At 45.9% G+C, this 15,653-nt stretch overlaps 1 protein-coding gene across 2 annotated transcripts in view; it reads left to right on the top strand.

Moving 5' to 3' along the window:
• The first annotated feature begins 1,376 nt into the window (after positions 1 to 1,376).
• The window catches only part of FBXL5 (F-box and leucine rich repeat protein 5), a 57,540-nt gene continuing 43,263 nt past the window's right edge, over positions 1,377 to 15,653 (top strand). Inside the window, exons 1-2 of one of the 2 annotated variants that reach the window (XM_050947624.1) lie at positions 1,377 to 1,538; positions 13,361 to 13,576. In XM_050947624.1, coding sequence (XP_050803581.1) covers positions 1,455 to 1,538; positions 13,361 to 13,576 — 300 coding nt within the window. In that variant the 5' untranslated portion in view covers positions 1,377 to 1,454. The remainder of the gene's footprint in view (positions 1,539 to 13,360; positions 13,577 to 15,653) is intronic. The other variant, XM_050947623.1, reaches the window with a different exon arrangement.

Genomic DNA, 15,653 nt, shown 5'->3' on the forward strand with positions numbered 1-15,653 from the left:
CACAGGCTGCAGGCAGCCCGGGGCTGGGGGCACAGGCTGCAGGCAGCTTGCAGGAAGGAGTGGGGCTGGCAGCCCAGCAGGGGGGAGGGAGTGGGGCTGGCAGCCCAGCGAGGGGGCATAGGCTGCAGGCAGCCCGGAGTGGGAGTGGGGCTGGCAGCTCAGCGAGGGGGCACAGGCTGCAGGCAGCCCGGGAGAGGGAGTAGGATTGGTAGCCCGTGGTGGGGGCACAGGATGCAGGCAGCCAGGGGGTGGGGGCACAGGATGCAGGCAGTCCGGGGGTGGGAGTGGGGCTGGCAGCCCAGTGAGGGGGCACAGGCTGCAGGCAGCCAGGGGGTCGGGGGCGCAGGATGCAGGCAGTCCGGGGTGGGAGTGGGGCTGACAGCTCAGCGAGGGGCATAGGCTACAGGCAGCCTGAGGGAAGGAGTGGGGCTGGCAGCCCAACAAAGGGGCACAGGCTGCACATAGCTCGGGGGTGGGGTCACAGGCTGCATGCAGTCTGGCGGTGGGAGTAGGGCTGACAGCCCGGGGGTGGGGGCACAGGCTGCATGCAGTCTGGCGGTGGGAGTGGGGCTGACAGCCCGGGGGTGGGGGCACAGGCTGCAGGTAGTCTGGGGGTGGGAGTGGGGCTGGCAGCCCGGGGGTGGGGGCACAGGCTGCAGGCAGTCTGGGGGTGGGAGTGGGGCTGACAGCCCGGGGGTGGGGGCACAGGCTGCAGGCAGTCTGGCGGTGGGAGTAGGACTGGCAGCCCGGGGGTGGGGGCACAGGCTGCATGCAGTCTGGCGGTGGGAGTAGGGCTGACAGCCCGGGGGTGGGGGCACAGGCTGCAGGTAGTCTGGGGGTGGGAGCGGGGCGGGCAGCCCGGGGGTGGGGGCACAGGCTGCAGGTAGTCTGGGGGTGGGAGTGGGGCTGGCAGCCCGGGGGTGGGGGCACAGGCTGCAGGCAGTCTGGCGGTGGGAGTAGGGCTGACAGCCCGGGGGTGGGGGCACAGGCTGCAGGTAGTCTGGGGGTGGGAGTGGGGCTGGCAGCCCGGGGGTGGGGGCACAGGCTGCAGGTAGTCTGGGGGTGGGAGTGGGGCTGGCAGCCCGGGGGTGGGGGCACAAGCTGCAGATAGCCCGGGGGGTGGGAGTGGGGGTGGCAACTACGTGCGTTACCACCCCCCACCCTTAGCGGAGCGTGCTACAGACGGCCCGGACCGGGAGCAAGGAAGTCAGCGCGGGGCCGCGCCCCCCACTCCCGCGCCCTCGGAAACAGCCAGTCAGCAAACAGCTCGCGCACGCCAGGAAGCGCTACTGCGGCCGTTGCGGCAGGCGCGAGTCAGGGGGCCCCTGTCACGTGACGGGGGGCAAGGGCTGCTCCCTGAGCGGCCTCGGCAGGTTGGGGCATGCGCAGAGCGGTTGTCGCTGCCGCGGCTAGTGCTGCTCGCGCTGGGCACGGCGAGTCTCTATGGGGAGAACATGGCTCCCTTCCCCGACGAGGTGGATGTCTTCACGGCTCCGCACTGGCGGATGAAGCAGCTGGTCGGGCTCTACTGCGACAAGGTACCGGGCGGGAAGCGCGGGGAGCCCGCGGCCGGAGTGGGGTGGGACTTACACGCCCCCTGGGGAGGATTTACTGACTGCGCAGCTGTCACCGCCCCTCCCCCCGGGATAGGGCAGGGCCATGCGGCCCTCGCGGGCTGCTGAGCACCTAGCTCGGGCCCGATCCCCGCGCAGCAGCCGCTGCTTCTCGCGCCAGCCCCGCGAGCTCGACAACTTCCGCCTGCCCCAGCAGCCGTAGCTGCGTCTGCTTCCCGCCCGCCCCCGCTCCTCCCGGCAGCGGGGCTGGACTGCTCGCTGCGGGGTGTCCCCGTCCTCTCCCGCACCACCTCTCTCCTCCCTAGTGTGCGTTTCCCAGCCCCCGAGAACCCCAGCAAGGCTCTGCGGATCTTTCCCAGCCGGAAGAACAGAGCTTTTTCTGGAGCCTCCCACCCCTCTCATTTTATAAGCTGAGGTGACATACAGACTAGGGTTCCCATCTGGGAGTTGGGGCTACAGGGCTCTGTGCAGGTATCAGGGTCCCATGCAAGGATCCACTGCAGGATTAGAGTCTGTTTGTGACATGTCTATGAAGTGAATTTCTCAGACAAAAAAAGGCTCACTGTTTACATTGAAAAGCTTGCAGTTTTATAAATCCGAGGTTCCTAAACTGGTCTGCTCACCCTGTGGTGGCCTGCAGAGCAGCTGCTGGCATCGCTTGCTTGTAATGTTGACTTCTCTCATTTGAAGCTGCAAAACTGCATTGATGGTCACTTTTAAGAATCCATTAAATACTTTCTTAATGTTACTTCTCCATGTAAGTAACCTCTGTAGTTTTCACAGCCATGTTATGTGGTCACAATTGATCTGCCTGTTGTGAGAGGCCAGTCTGGTGGTCTTTACTATTGCAGGTACAGGCATTGTGGAGAGGGGGGGTCTGTGAGACAATCTCTAAAATGTTCTCCATGCTATGAAAAAGTTTGAGAAACCCTGACTGTAAAACACAGCCTTTGAGTGCTGTTGGCTTAGGCCTTAACACTTTAATATTAGTTTTGGAATGCTCTCACAATTTTATTAATGTACTTGCTTTTTCAACATTTCTACAAAGTTTTTACCAAATTAATCAGACTGTCCTAAAAGCACGCTGTAGTGATGCTGAACTGGTTGGATAGGAGTGTGGGTTCTCAAACACTGACAATCTTGAATTCAACTATCCTGTCTTGTGAGTTTGCCTTCTAATTTTCCAACATTTTCATGCAATAAACAAACTTTCACGAAATACATATGGGGCCAAATCTGGACTTACCATTTTAAGCGTTAGAAGAGGAGGAAGATATATAAGATTGTGTTCTCTTAGCCATATTTCAGCTGCTTCTTTATCTGAATTCAACCTCTGACCTTTGTATTTGAGATCAGTCATGTTGGCTAGATGTGGAAAAGTTCCTAGCTGCTCTGGAATTTTTTGACTTTTGCTCTTATGAGGTTACAGTTCTTTGTTAATCAGATCAAATCAGGCTTCGCTGTATGAATTATTTGTAATTATTCTCAGGTTGTCTTCCATGTTCTACCAATCATGGTAGTCAATTTTGATTCTTTTAGTTTTCACTAATTTTTGTTTACATTATATGTTAACCTGTACATTTTTAAATCTGTCTGGAGGAGCACATTAAAGATCAAAGCATCTTTCCATTTCTTTACATTGAGGGCAATTTATTAAGTTAGTGTCTTTACTTTTAGTTCTTACAACATAATCACAGATTAATCTTTGCCGAATTTTGAGGTGAAAAATGCTCCTGACTGAAACTGAAATTGAAATGCTTCTGGAAGGCTTGGATGGGGGGTTTTCGTGATTAAATTGTGGCTACATTTTTGTGTCCACACAGGCATTGAAAATATTTCACTATTCAGGTTCTCAAAATAATCAACATTCTGATCTTCTATTTCAAAGACAAACTTTTGTTGAATGACACACTTGATTGTGAAGAAACTGATTTTTTTTCTGCATTTAAGATGAGCCCAAATAATTTGTCTTTCTGCGTAACACCTCTTAACAATATTGTCATTTTACTTTAGAAAAATTCTTTCCATTATTTCAGTTCTCGCTCATTTCCTTTTATTTCATTCAACTGTAGGCATGTTGAGTCAGAAACTCATGCAGTGATACTTGGTAATAACTGAACTCTAAGCAACATAATACAGTGTTGATCAGCAGCCTTCACACTTAACTAGTTTTAGAATGAGAAACAACCACGAAGGAAATTCAACACTACTAAGACAGAAAAATAAAATGAGTTAACTATATAGAATGATGTCCTTACAGAAGATTCTAGATCTAAGTAAATCAGGCCTCCCTACAATTCACAACTTCATTTACTATCCCTTCTTCAACATCTTAAGACTGTTGAATCCACTTACTAGCCATGCCCCTTACCATTGTCAGTGACTCCATTCACTTCTTTTCCAATCTTGGTTTCTGGACAATCCTACAACTTCTCGTTATGCGTATTAGAAAATAACACTGATTTCATCATTTCTCTTGGATCTCTTTAGAATATTTTCATTCACACATGAAAATTGCAACCAGTTTCTAATATAAAAACCTTTCAGATGTGTTGTCTTCATGTTAGTCAGAGGTCTATAAAATGTGGGAGAAACCAGCGAACCTACAATATCAGAATTTTTCAGAATCAGCCTCTTCTCTGGCTCCTCACAACCCTGTCTCCTTCCACCCTCAAAACCTCCTAAGCAGCAACTGGTACCTCTGTTCTCTTCTCCCACTCCCGCCAAAGCTGTCTAGCAGTAAATTTTTTTCTCACCTCTTTAGAGCCCCTTTTCCTCCCTATCATTTTCTGTCCTTCCAGACCACCTGCAGCTCTAGATTTTCCTCATCCCAGCCACAACAGCCTCTTGTTTTCTCCTGTAGTCACTCAGCCATTTTCTTCCTGCCTTTTGCCTTCCCTGGCTCCAGCCTCAGCAGCTTCTCCTTCGCCCAGCCCCACTCCCAGCAGTTTTAGCTTTAGCAGGGCCTCCCTTCTTCCTTATCCACCCTACTTCCAGTAGTAATGGCCTCATCACCATCTCTGCTTCTGCCACCAGTAATAGCAGGAGGAGAGAAGAGAAGGTCTTAAAGTCAGAGGCTATAATTAGTGTCTTGCCGTATTTATTCAGGTATTATGCAATTATCCCACAACACACTGCATAATGTCTGAAATAACTCGTTAAAGTCAGGGTTTACTTTGCAATTTGTTAGAATATCTTTGTTTTCAGTGTGTATTTGCAGTTAATGTCTCCCAAAATGGGGGATTAAGCAAAATTGGGGTATTTTCTCGATGTCCCCTTTCAACATGACTGTCTTGGAGACACACATTAGGGAATTGGCTGACTGACAAAGGGAGACAGAAGCATTCCTGCAGTTTCAGTAATGGTGAGTCACCATAGCAGTGGAAACATGCCCTGGTACTGCTTTCTTTTCGCTCCTGATCCTCATCCTTCATACGCATTTGATATAGAGCCTAAAAGCTTTATTTGTAAATTATTAGATCTGCTAGTTCCTAGTGTAGTTCCTCCAGTGAAACTATAGTGCGTAGACAAAGCTCAGGCATCAGTGGTAAAAATAGCTGTCATATGTTCACTATAGTTTCCACTGGTAGAGCTGCACCTATTGAGAATTAGGCCTTTGAAAAATCCTAGTGCAGACCGTTCCTAATAGTCTCTCATGCTACTGAGAGAGGTACAAATATGAAACCAGAATGAGTTGCTGTGCTCGATTTTTCAGTGCAAGACTGCACTCAGTTGATAGTTACTTTGCTTTGAGTAGTTCTGCCCAACAGCTGCATTGGCAAATGATGCGAAATATCCTCCTATAAAATCAGCAGACTTACTGAAATGTTTGTTTCCATCTCTGCTGTGCTCCCTCCAACCTTTGAAATTATCTGCATAATCATCAGCGCTTCTAAAACAAAAATGTTGTCTACCTTAATCTTTATTTGTTTAAATGTAGTGACTTTTTATTAAACTTTACTAAAGCCTTTCATAGAATCACAGATCATTTGATGATTTTATGTGTAAGGGAGGACAGCCTTGTATCTATTGAGTTACAGGCTTTGAGATTGTGAGTTCTATTTAGCGTTTTGTCACGGACTTGGGACAAATCCTGTCCTGCATATCACAGTAGGCATAGCATAAGATGGGCTGCTTTGACTTATGGTGGCTTGATGCATCTGAACAGTTGGGAGTGTTAGGTGGATTAGCTGATTCTCTTACCATTCATCTGGCACCCCTATGCTTGGGAGTGGGGAGGTAATATATTGTCTTAGAGCTCCAGTTATTTCTAATGACTGGTTAAAGTGGCTTTGCAGCCCCTAGAAGCTGAGCTACTGTAAAGATTCCACCATGGAGCCCAGAAACAGGCCCTTGATGTGTGACCTTGAGCCTTGTCCTTTTTCTGTTCCTCAGTTTCTTCATCTGTAAAATGGAAATAACAGTATTTAGCCATTGCACAAGGTGGTTGTGAGGATAAATTCACTAATGCCTGTAAAGTGCTTTGAATTCCTTGGTGTTACATAAGCATTAACTGGTGTTACATAAAATTAGAATATTGAGAATTATTGAATATGTTAAACATCATGGCTAGTTGATAATCTAATGACTTCTAAGATTTAAGATACTGTTCTACAATGAGAAATGGCATGTTAAAATTAGGCTTGGTAGAATTTGATTTTAATGTATAACTGTTGGTAAACATTGATTTCGGCTGACACACTGAAAGTGACACCCCCCCCTTCAAAAAAAAAAAAACACAAAAAACCAAAAAAACCCAGCCCTCCAAACAGTTGATAACAGTGTGCATACCTTCGGATTCGGTGGCGAAGGTCATGGAAGAAGCCCTCTGTAGTCTTGCTGCCACAGGAATGAGGGCCATGACAGTAGAGTAGCAGAGGACTCCCTGCACAGCTGTGGAGCTGGTGAACCGTGGTACTGGCAGGCACAAGGTACTGGGGAGGCTACAGTTTCCTGGCCTAGCAGAGCAGAGACCTCTGGCCAGGACTGTGCAAAGAAGAGTCCTTGTTATCCTCAAGTTATTCTCAAGCTTTTTCTTCTTCCCCTCCCCTTTCTGCTGTTGGGACTGGAAATAATAGATCTAAGGATATGTCTGTTATGGAGACTGTACTGGCAAAGCAACTCTGGCATAGCTCTGTAGTGTAGATGCATCCTGTGCCAGCAGAAGCGGTTTTTCTGTTGCCATGGGAACATCACGTCCCCAGAAGTTAGCTACGTTGACAAGCACGTGGGAGTATATTGGCCTAACTATGTCGGTTGGGGTGTTTTCTTTCACGCCCTAACTGACATAGCTGTGCAGATGTAATTATCAGAGGGTACAGTAGGCTTGATTTATGCTTAAAATTTAGATCGACCTAGTTATGCCATTTAGGTATGTGAAAAATTCATACTCTTGAATGCCATGGTTAAGCTGACGTAACCTCCAGGGTAGACATGTCTAGATCGACAGAAGGGCTGGTCTACACTGAAAATTTACATCGGCATAGCTATGTGTCTCAGGGCTGTGAAAAATCCACACCCCTCAGAAACGTAGCTATGCTCACCTAACCCCTGGTATAGGCAGGGCTAGGTCAATGGAAGAATTCTCGGGGAGGTGGATTAGCTACAGCAATGGGAGAATCTTACTCCTGGAGGAACTCTGTGCCAAAAAATTAAAAATTCTGCACACAATATTTTAGAATTCTGCATATTTTATCAGAACAACGCAATATAATCGCACTAGTTTATATTATATTTGTAATTTATTTCAAAATACTTGTCCACGTATGTTTGTAACAGTATAGACAACAAAAAAGATTCAGGAAATGTTTTTTGACATACAGATTGCTTACTGGGCATATTAATACAGAACTTTGAGTAATTCATTTAAACTACAATACAGAAACATATTTCCTGCACTGCCTCCAAAAGCAGTGCAAAGTATGGGGGAATCAGGGGTAACCGAGGAGCTGAAGGAGAGGGAAGTAGTAGCTGGGAGTCTGGGTGTGAACTTTGAGGGTTGTTGGGTGTGGGAGGGAGAAGTAGGGAAGGCTGTGGGTTTTTTGGGGGGAGGGCGGGGAGCCTCCCCCATGCAGACACCGGCCAATGTGTAGCCCTCTCATTCAGTCAGACACATCTGTCCCTGAACCTCCCTGTTCCCATGTGTCCCTGCACCCCACTCAGCTGCTCCTCCTGCCCCTGGCCCCATGTGTCCCTGTACCCCCACTCAGCTACGCTGTACCTCCCTTCCCCCTGTCCCCATATGTCATTGCACCCCCATTCAACCACTCTCTACCCCCTCCCCCATCACCTGGTGTCCCTGCACCCCTACTTAGCCAGCCAGCCAGCCACCCCCCCGCCCCGCTATATGGCCCTACACTCCCCTCCCTGTTATGTGGCCCTGCACCTCTGCTCCCATTCATCCTGCACTCCAGTCTGCCCTACCAGCTTTCTGAACTCCAGTCTGTGACCTCCCCCAGGAACCTCATGGGCCCCATGCTGTCCATCCTCTCATATCTTATACCTCCTGATATGGCCCCACAGTCAGGGTGCTGTGAGGAATGCAGCTGCTTCTCTTCCCTATCCGCAGCTAGGGCTGCTCCTGCCAGGGAGCAGCTGTTCTCTGTTCTGGTGCCACAGCAGCCCCTAGTAGAGGAAAGGCATAACTACAGCACTTCTCCAGCTGAATGTATTTTCTGCTGAGGGGGAGGGGAGAGAATCTGTGCGGACATTAATTCTGTGCATTTTCAGTGGCACAGAATTTTCCCGGGAGTAGACTCTCTCCTGTTGCTGTAGTGAGTGTCTACACTGAGATGTTACACTGGCACAACTTCAGTGTAGCAGCTGTGCTGCTCTTGCAGTTTAAGTGTGGACGTACCTCTTGTACCACTGTTCAGGGAGGTTGATTTCCTGCATCAATGGAAGGAAATCTTTCTGTCAGTGTAGGAAGCATCTAGACTATGGGCACTACTAGTTAAAGCTGCAGCTATGCCACTGTAGTACCCAACACTCTTACAGCATTGTAAATCAACTTGTGTACTTATCTGGCCTCCATCACTATATCTGAATGCCTCTCAAATCTTAGATATGTATATGGTATTTATCCTTTCAATATCCCTGTAGGTAGGGAAGTGCTATTATTCCTATTTTACAGATGGGGGAACTGAGACACAGCGATACTAAATGGCTTTCCCACAGGAGTTCTGTGGCAGAGTCAGAAATTGAACTTAGATTTCCTCAGCTACCATCCTAAACCAATGCCTCAACCACAAGACTATCCTTCCTCTCTGGTGAGCTTATGCCATCACTACTACATTTTACTAACACATGACAACCGGAGTGTGAAATTGACTAGTCTGTCTTCGTTGTCCAAGATGAATGAAATGTTGAAAGCGTAAGGAAAATCATTATTTAAAAATCCACTTAATAAATTAAGGTGGTGGTAGAGGAATAGGTAAGGGAAAATTTTAAAATGAGTTCAATGTTATTTCAACTTGGAGTGCTATACTCCTTGAGCTAGGAGAAATGTGGTTATTAGAGAGAGCTCAAGAAGGGGAGACAGGAACTGCTTTATTCTAATCCTGGCTCTGCCACTGACTTGCTGTGTAGCCTTGTACTTGATCTCACATCTCCCCCTCTCTAAAATAGGGATAATAATTTCTTTACACTGGCATGCTACTAGGATTATCTTCTTAATTGTCCAGAGTCTTGATATGTAGAGTGCTATATGTATTCTAATTATTGATCTTACCACCATTGTTTTGCATTGAATCATCCTTCCAAGTGCCAGAAAAAGGTGTGGTGGCTATATCCTAAGGAGAAACATAGCAGTTAGAACACAAACTTTCTTTTGTAATAAAAGGGTCTTCCTTTGGTCCTGCCTTTTTGTCAGTTTTATTTAGATAGTCTTTGGATTATGCCTATCTTCTCCCAACCTTATCCTAAGATTGACTTTGATATCTAAATGAACTAGATCTCTTTCTGATGACTGGTTTGGAGAAATCCAAAAGTTTCTAGGGGTTTTGCCTCCAGTCCTGTGTACTGTCAGTTTTTGAACTAAACATATGTCTATACGCCAGCTAGGAGCAAGCCTCCCAGTCCAGGTAAATGGACTCACATGAGTGTGTGGTGTTTCTTCTAATTTTTCCCATGCTTGTGCAGAATGAATTTTGTTATGTGCACCAGTATGGAGGTGATGTCTGACACATCACCTCCATATTGGTGCACATAACAACAAAATTCGTGTGTTGGGGCTGAGGGTTTTGGAGTGTGGGAAGGGACTCGTGGCTGGGGCAGGGAGTTGCGGGGTGGAGGCGTGAGGACTCTGGCTGGAGGTGCCAGCTCTGGGGTAGGGCCGGGATGAGGGCTTTGAGGTGCAGGTGGCCCCAGGGTTACAGTGGGGACAGAGGACTCTCTCTCCCCCCAGCTTCCCAAGTTCCCTCTCCCTGCAGCAGCACCTGGGCTGGAGGGGAGAGGTGTCTCTTCACACTGCAGCAGTTCTGGGGCTGGGGTTGCAGGATAGTCACCTCTCTCCTGGCTGTGGCAGATTCAGAGCTGGGCTGGGTTGGGGCCAAGGGAGGGGTGCCTCTTCCCCCTGGCTGTGGTAGGTCCAGGGCTGGGTTGGGGCTGGGGGAGGGGCACCTCACTCGGCAGCTTGTCCGAGGGTGAGGGAGAAGCATCTCTCCATGCTGCAGCCTTGAGCACCTGCGCAATGCGTAATAGACTGCCGTGTGGCTGTGCAACTTAGAGGGAACTTAGATGTGCAGAGAGACCACTAAAAATAGCGCTGTGGGGATTGGGGCTGGGTCTGGAGCACAGGAACTCTGAAGCCTGGGGGATCTCAAGTCTTTGCCACGGCTAAAATGTGGTATTGTTATGTCTACCCCATGGCCAGAGTGAGAAGTCCTGAGACTACCATGGACTGAAGGAAATACTGCAGTAGACAGGGAGACTGATCCCTCCATCCCTTAATCTCAGAATTTTTCTAGAGAGAAGGGTTTCTAAAAATGAGATCTTGGCTCCTATTTGTATTTGGGGCAGCACCATGTAATAATGTAGAATGAAATGTATATGTCTCTGGTGTACATACACCTCTACCCCGATATAATGCGACCCAATATAGCACGAATTTGGATATGATGTAGTCAAGCAGTGCTCGGGGGGCGGGGGCGGCTGCTCACTCTGGCAGATCAAACCAAGTTCGATATAATGCGGTTTCACCTATAACGCAGTAAGATTTTTTGGCTCCAGAGGACAGCTTTGTATCGAGGTAGAGGTGTATTTGTCCTTAATCTGTTCAGCTAAAATATATTAAGAGAAGTTTAACTTTATCCTGTTGACTGCTTCTATTGAGGTTAGGTAAACGTTGAATAAGTGACAGAATCGTTGCGCTCATTTGCACAGTACAGCTTGTAATGCAGTGTAGGCTGTGCTGACCTGGAGTTGCGTAACTACTGTGCTTGTCAGCCATTCAGCATGTTTCACTTGCATCACAATGGTTGCCAAGAAAGTGAAAATATGGCACTGGAAACTAGAATCACATACGTACACTTCTACAGAATTTGAATTGCCTTGTAAATTATGGGAAAGATTGCATACATAAGAAATAACTATTAGTTTAGGTGTGGCAGTGTCATCATTATTGTTATACATGTAGGCTCCCCTCTTCCCATTTCTCATGATTAAGTAAAATAAAATATTTCTGTTATTGCTCTTTTCACCTGAAAAGTCTTTATCTTTTGTTATCGGTGTCATGCAGGGACACATGCTCAAGTCACATGCTGGATAATGCATTATTAAATCTAAATAAAACTTTATACAGCATTATGATTGCATTTCCTTTTATGAATGTAAAATTTTCAGAAGTATTATGGCTAGCCTAGCAATTCTAACACAGTGTATATGCATATTTAGTATGTTGTACTGCTATGGTTATTCAGAGCTTCAGGATAACTTTTTTGGTTTGATAGCCATCAACACACTAGAAATCTTAACTATCAGCTCTAAATATTTGGTGTTACAAGCTTCAGGTCCTTCCAACTTATCGCATACTGACTACCCAGAGGAATAAAAGCTCTTTCTGAAGTAGGTTCAAAGGACAAGCATGAAGAAGCCTCATCGGTGAGGTCTGGGGGAAATACTAGATGAAAGGCATAGATCGGTTTCCTGGCTGCTAGGTAAGGAAAAAGAATAGGGATTTCTGCCAGGAATGCTGGCCCAGAGCCCTGGCTGATGGCTTGTGTCCAATGTCCACACTAGTTGATTAAAAGGAGAAGAAACTCTGTCGTCCCGTTTGTTGCTCCAAGGAGGAGTTGGGATCAGATATTCTTCCTCTTCCTTTTGCCTAGCAGCCAGGAGGATATGTCTACCCATCTCCCAGCTTTTTTTTTTTCCTTCATGGAAAGTAGCTCCCATGTACTCTTTATGCCATTATCTAAATCATTGAACATATTGGACAGAATCGGACCCAGAACCAATTTCTGTGGGACCTCACTCGTTATGCCCTTCCAGCATGACGGTGAACCACTGATAACTACTCTCTGGGAACGATTTGCCAACCAGTTATGCGCTCACCTTATAGTAGCTCCATTTAGGTTGTATTTCCTTAGTTTGTTTATGAGAAGATCATGTGTGACATTATTAAAAGTCTTCCTAAAGGCAAGATATACCACATCTACCACTTCCCCCCATCCACAAGGCTTTTACCATGTCAAAGAAAGCTATCAGGTTGATTTGACATAATTTGTTCTTGACAAATCCATGCTGACTGTTATTTATCACATTATCTTCTAGGTGTTTTCAAATTGTTTGCTTAATTATTTGCTCCATTATATGGTTCAGCTTCTTTAGTTTAGGTTTATCAGTATCATCTTATGTAATGGGTCATTTACCCACTGAATTTAAAGCTGGGATGAGGGACAAACAGTGCATATGAGTAGAGCCCTACCAAATTCACGGTTCATTTTGGTCAATTTCACAGTCATAGGATTTTAAATATTGTAAATGTCATGATTTCAGCTATTTAAATCTGAAATGTCGTGGTGTAATTGTTTGTTTGGCTCCTGACCAAAAAAGATGGGGGAAAGGGGGAACACAAGGTTATTGTGTGTGTGTGTGGGGGGGTGTTGCAGTATTGCTACCCTTACTTCTGCACTGCTGCTGGCAGCAGTGCTGCCTTCAGAGCTGGGCAGCTGGAGAGCAGCGGCTGCTGGCTGGACTCCCAACCCTGAAGGCAGAGCTGCCGCCAGCAACAGCGTAGAAGTAAGGATGGCCTGGTATGGTATTGCTACCTTTACTTCTGCGCTGCTGCCTGCAGAGCTCATCCCTCGGTCAGCAGCCACCACTCTCCAGCCGCCCAGCTCTGAAGGCAACAGCGCAGAAGTAAGGGTGGAATGGTATGGTATTGCCACCCTTCTGTGCTGCTGCTGGCAGCGTGTTGCCTTCAGAACTGGGTGCCTGGCCAACAGCCACCGCTCTCCAGTTGCCTGCCTCTGAAGGCAGTGCAGAATTAAGGGTGGCAATACTGTGACCCCCTCCCTTAAAATAACCTGATGACCCCCTGCAACTCCCATTTGGGTCAGGCCCCCCAATTTGAGAAACACTGGTCTCTCTCTCCTGAAACCTGTATAGTATAAGGTAAAAGCACACAAAAAAACAGATTTCATGGGCTGTGAAGCATTTTTCGTGGCCATGAATCTGATAGAGCCCTACATATGAGCAATGGGAGTTGCATATACTACTTTAGACACTAACTTGAATTTTAAGGATTAAAAAAATCCAGAGGGACAATTAACCTATCTTTCTTCTAGCTTTCCAAGACCAACTTCTCCAACAACAATGATTTTCGGGCTCTTCTGCAATCACTGTATGCCACATTCAAGGAATTTAAAATGCATGAGCAGATTGAAAATGAATACATCATTGGCTTACTTCAGCAGCGCAGTCGGACTGTATATAATGTTCATTCGGACAACAAACTCTCAGAGATGCTTAGTCTCTTTGAGAAAGGGCTGAAGAGTGTGAAGGTAAGCTGCCAAAAATAGGCTAAAAGAAGTAGTTGTTTAGCCTTTAATTGTGTAATAAGGGAATCTTGCTAATATTAGTCATTGGTCTGCTTCTGCTTCATTTATTTGATGAGAAACTTTAGAAAACAAAAAATTGGCTTATACTTAAGCTTTCTTAGCATGTTACTACAACTTGATGATCTCAGTAAGCAGAAACTGCAGTGCAAATTTCATCATTTAGCATAGCTGTTAAATCTTTTTCTCTCTCATTTTATATATATAACTTGAACATAAATTAGATATCTTCCTCTATATATTAGACAGATAAAAGATTAAAATGCAACAAAGCAAAATGCTACTGACACAATATTTTTGTTCTTGTAAAGAGAATAGTTATGAATACAGAGGAAAGCCTAGAAGATTACTGGTAAGTATTATATAGGAGAAATTTTGGAGACTTTCTTTGAAATCACAAAATTCAAACCTGAAAATTTAAAATGAGATTAATTTAACAGCTGTGTTACTTGATTAAATATACACTGGTTTCTGCTTACTGAGACCATAAATCTTTTCATAACATGCCCCAAAAGCCTGAGTAATCTAATTCTTTGTTTTCTAAAGATATACACATCTGTTGTATGGAGGTAATTACATTTATTATGGTCCTTCACTTCTCCTGCACTTGGCCCTCTAATCCATTTTGCCCAGGACTGCTACTAACATTCCAATGCTGAGTAGCTGTAAATGATTGCCATCTTCTTGGTTTGTTTTCAAATCAACCTTTTGACAAATCCTTTTTTATTCCAAATGTGGAATTTCCTCTGCTGTGCCCTTCTCTTTCTTCTTCTTTTTGTTCACTTCACTTTTTGGAATGAAAACGTGGGTCTCCATTGATCATTTGAGGTCCTATATTAAACTTGCCAAAGCAGATGCTCTGTAGTTAGGTTAAAAATGTTAACTTATCACTTTTGATCATAGTCACTAAATGTTGATCTGGACACTCGGTCTCAGTAAAAGGAGTCAAGCAGACTGTTTTTCTCTCCTTTTGTGTTTTTGTTGCTACTGAGTGTCAAAAAGGTGAGAAACGTATTTCTAGGGTTGTCATACTTGGGGAACTTCTTGTCCAATTCAGCTCACATTATGTAGAAATAGTTTACTTTAGCCCCTGGCATAACCTGCCAGTGGAGGCCAGTATGACACACTGTGAAACTGGGATGGGGGAGGGTAGAATTGGGCTGATAGTGGAAACGCAGTGCAGCTTGATGTTTAATCTGAGCGTGATTTATCTCTTACTTCTGAGCTTTGCCCATATAGGAAGTTGTTATCAGACATATGTAACCTACGTGCTTTTTACTACTGACTACAGCTGGGCAAAAAACTTTTTTTTGATCATTGGCAGGTCACAAAAATTGAAGGAATTTTTTTTTTCAAGTGGACCCCAAACTTTTTTTTTGTTTTCAATTAATCAAGAAGTTGGAAAACTTCATTTCATGTAAAAACAAAACAAAAAGCCCTCTTTGATACCAAGTGAAACATTTTGTTTAAATTTTGGGCACTTTTAACCATTTTTCAATAAAAACAAATGTAATGAATGGCTAGATTCACAAAACAGAAGTGGGGATATCCACATTATACCCAATAGCCTGGTGGTTAGGGCACTCATGTGGGAGATGTACATTTGAAACCCTGCTCTGAAACGAGGACATGAACCCAGGTCTTTCACATCCTAGGCTATTAGCTATTCTGGTGTCGGTCTTGCTCGTTCTCTTGTGAAAGCAGTTCCACTTCATATCAATAATTAATCATGAACTGGTCCAGTGAGAGAGAGAGAAAGAGAGAGAGAAAATGGATGTGAAACCTGGTGCTTTGGGCCCTCACTGGGGGGGAACCCCCAGGTTTCAGTCCCTGCTCCAGTGAATGTTTGTTTATACAACGTGAAATGGCTTCTACTGGGGAGACTCTGAAGGACCTACCCAGAATAGCCAATAGTCTGGGGGCTAGGGAATTACCTGGGATGTTGTAAACCTGGCTTCAAATCCCTGCTTCAGGATCCCAGGCGAGTGTCCTAACCACTGGGTCTGAGGGTACCACCACAGTT

The sequence above is a fragment of the Gopherus flavomarginatus genome, chromosome 3 (genome assembly GCF_025201925.1).
Source record: "Gopherus flavomarginatus isolate rGopFla2 chromosome 3, rGopFla2.mat.asm, whole genome shotgun sequence".
Classification (NCBI taxonomy): Eukaryota; Metazoa; Chordata; order Testudines; family Testudinidae; genus Gopherus; species Gopherus flavomarginatus.